This window comes from Dacryopinax primogenitus (assembly GCF_000292625.1).
Source record: "Dacryopinax primogenitus strain DJM-731 SS1 chromosome Unknown DACRYscaffold_16, whole genome shotgun sequence".
NCBI classification, from domain to species: domain Eukaryota; kingdom Fungi; phylum Basidiomycota; class Dacrymycetes; order Dacrymycetales; family Dacrymycetaceae; genus Dacryopinax; species Dacryopinax primogenitus.
Window position 1 is genome coordinate 766,323 of NW_024467213.1, and position 2,531 is coordinate 768,853.

Here is a 2,531-nt window from a genome sequence, read left to right on the forward strand (position 1 = left end):
TCTTCAGACTTGGTCTCTTAGGATCATCCACAGGTACCTATACTGTAGATAGGTCTTAGTCATCAGGTCTACTCCACTTCCTTGTTGCCTGCTTAGACTCTTGGCACTCTTAGGTGAGCAGACTTAGTCAGCCTGTGTTGCCCTAACAGATAAATGGCAAGCCTGTACAGCCATATCATTATCTACTGATCATTCCTCAGCTTCAAGCTCAATATGCTAAGGTGGAAAGAGCAACTACCCTTTCTTCATATCAAGCCCAGCAAAATCCCCACTCACTCAAGATGACAGACATCTTCCAGGGAAGGATGTATCATGAACTGTGCAAATGCTATATTTCTGTCAACAGGAAGACCTTGAAGACAAAATATTTTGACACACCATGAGACATAGCCTTAGGTTTGTCAACTGATGGTTTTGCCCCTTTCAAAGGCCCAAGAACAACTGCTTGGCCAAGAATCTTGATCAACTACAACCTGCCACTGCAAGACAGGACACACATAAAGAACTTGCTTCAAATTGGTTGCATCCCAGGACCCAAGATGGTCAAAGATCTCGATTCATTCTACTTCCCCTTGGCAGAAGAGCTCGTTCTCCTGACCAAAGGCATGAGGACCTATGATGCCTCGAAGCATGAGTTCTTTACCTTGTGCGCACACCTGATCATGCTCTTTGGGGATCTGCCAGCAGTCACCAAGCTGATGCATATGAAGGGACATGCCAGAAACCAGCCATGCAGATTTTGCAATATCAGTTCAGCCCATGCAAATGGGCACAAAGGCATACCTCTCAACCAACAATCCTTTTGTTCCTCTTCATCTACAGCTCCGGCCCAGTATGATCCACTGAATCTCCCTCTTCACTCACACAACTTGATTCTCTGTGAGGCCAAATCAGTCATGCAGGCTGAGAGCCATGCTGAAGCAGAGCATCATGCAAAGGCATCTGGAATCAATGGAATCAGCATCTGGCAACACTTGGGGAGCATCATCTGGCCAACCTCATTCCCTCTTGACTTCATGCACCTTGTTTTTGAGAATGTTGTACCCCTCCTCCTTGATCTTTGGCTTGGTGTGAGCAAACACTGTGTTGAGGGGATGCATTCACCTTACTGCATGCAATTTGGACCAACATTGCCAAGCAAGTTGCCAAAAGTGGGAACACCATTCCTGGTGCCTTTGGCCAATGTGTCCCACATCTCCTCAACAAACAGCATGCATTCACAGCAGAAGTGTATATGCTATGGATTACCCAATTGGCACCTGTTGTCCTCTTGCAGCAGTTCACCAATGAAGCATATTACCACCACTTGGTCGAATTGTCTTGTTTTGTCAATGACTGCCTTGGTTTTTTCTATCACACTGGCTGCACAACTGTGCTCCGCAAGCGTTTGGCCAAGTGGGTTCTTCAATACAAGCAACTGTACTACCAGGCCAGTACAGATTGTGTTGGCCTGTGCATGGTCACAGTTCATTCACTGCTGCACTTAGCAGATTGCATGGAATGGACTGGTCCACTTTGGACAACATGGGCATTTCCTATGGAGCAATTTTGCAGTCAGCTACAATGTGCAGTGACAGGACATTTGAATCCTTACCCTGGAATCGACCAACACATCCTCCAACTCTGCCAGTGGGACATACTGAAGCTGAAGTACAAGCTGCACGGAATTGAATATGATCCTAGGAGGGAGGTAGATGAATTGAAACATACAATGGCACCAAAGTCTGAGCAGGAACTCAGCAAGGCCCTGGAAGAGAAGCTGGTCACATACCTCTCTGCTGTGCTTCATGTTGGAAAAACAGAGGCAAAGGATGCACTTCCTAAATGTGTCACACAATGGGGCAAGTTGCAACTCTCTTGCAAGGGAGATACTGTGCATGCTGCTCAGGGACTGTGCACATGCCATAGCAGACATGACCTATGTATGGGTGAGTACCATTTTGTAGAATAGAATGACATATGACTGACCTGTCTAGTTTGAGTACAAATCACCCAAGCATCTATCACCATTCATCCTGTATGGCCAACTTCAGCATCTGATTGATTTGCCAATTCAAAGTGTCCTTCTTGAGCTTGCATTCATAAAGTTCTGCAAGGCAGATACTGAAGCCCCACCATATGGCACAGCTCTGGTGTTCACAAGGTTGATGGCAATGCAAGTGCTTGACATCTCGGCCATCAAAGCTGTGGTGGGTCACATACAGGATAACCAAGGCTGCTGGTGTATCATAGATTGCAAGCCACCTTTTGCAGAAACAGAGTAAGGCCTTTGAGCTCAATTGCATGGGGAAGCAGGTAGGATTTGGGGTGAGGGGCAGGGGAAGTGGGACAGGGATGCACTGAGGGATGGGATAGTATTACATATCATACATGTCAGTCCACAGGGCAATGCAGAGAATGATACATATATATTGGCCAGTTACATTACTTGTGGGGGAGAATATCACAATCCTCAAGCTCTTGCTGTTTCTCCAGATGGTTTGCTTGCCTTCTGGCCTTTTGCTCAGCTGACCACTGCTTCAATGAGATAG

The 2,531-nt window shown here is 46.5% G+C and overlaps 2 protein-coding genes across 2 annotated transcripts; both read left to right on the top strand.

Annotated features, from left to right (window-relative positions):
• Positions 1-539: 539 nt before the first annotated feature.
• DACRYDRAFT_110144 (uncharacterized protein) lies at positions 540-846 on the top strand (the record flags this gene model as incomplete). The annotated part of the gene is made up of 2 exons (XM_040769009.1): positions 540-646; positions 711-846. 2 exons carry the CDS (start codon positions 540-542, stop codon positions 844-846), a joined length of 243 nt encoding a protein of 80 aa, XP_040626319.1.
• A 628-nt stretch (positions 847-1,474) lies between these two features.
• On the top strand, positions 1,475-1,654 carry DACRYDRAFT_28283 (uncharacterized protein; the record flags this gene model as incomplete). Its single annotated transcript, XM_040774301.1, has 1 exon — positions 1,475-1,654. A coding segment is annotated over one exon (180 nt), but the record flags the coding sequence as incomplete, so codon positions are not given.
• Positions 1,655-2,531: the final 877 nt, after the last annotated feature.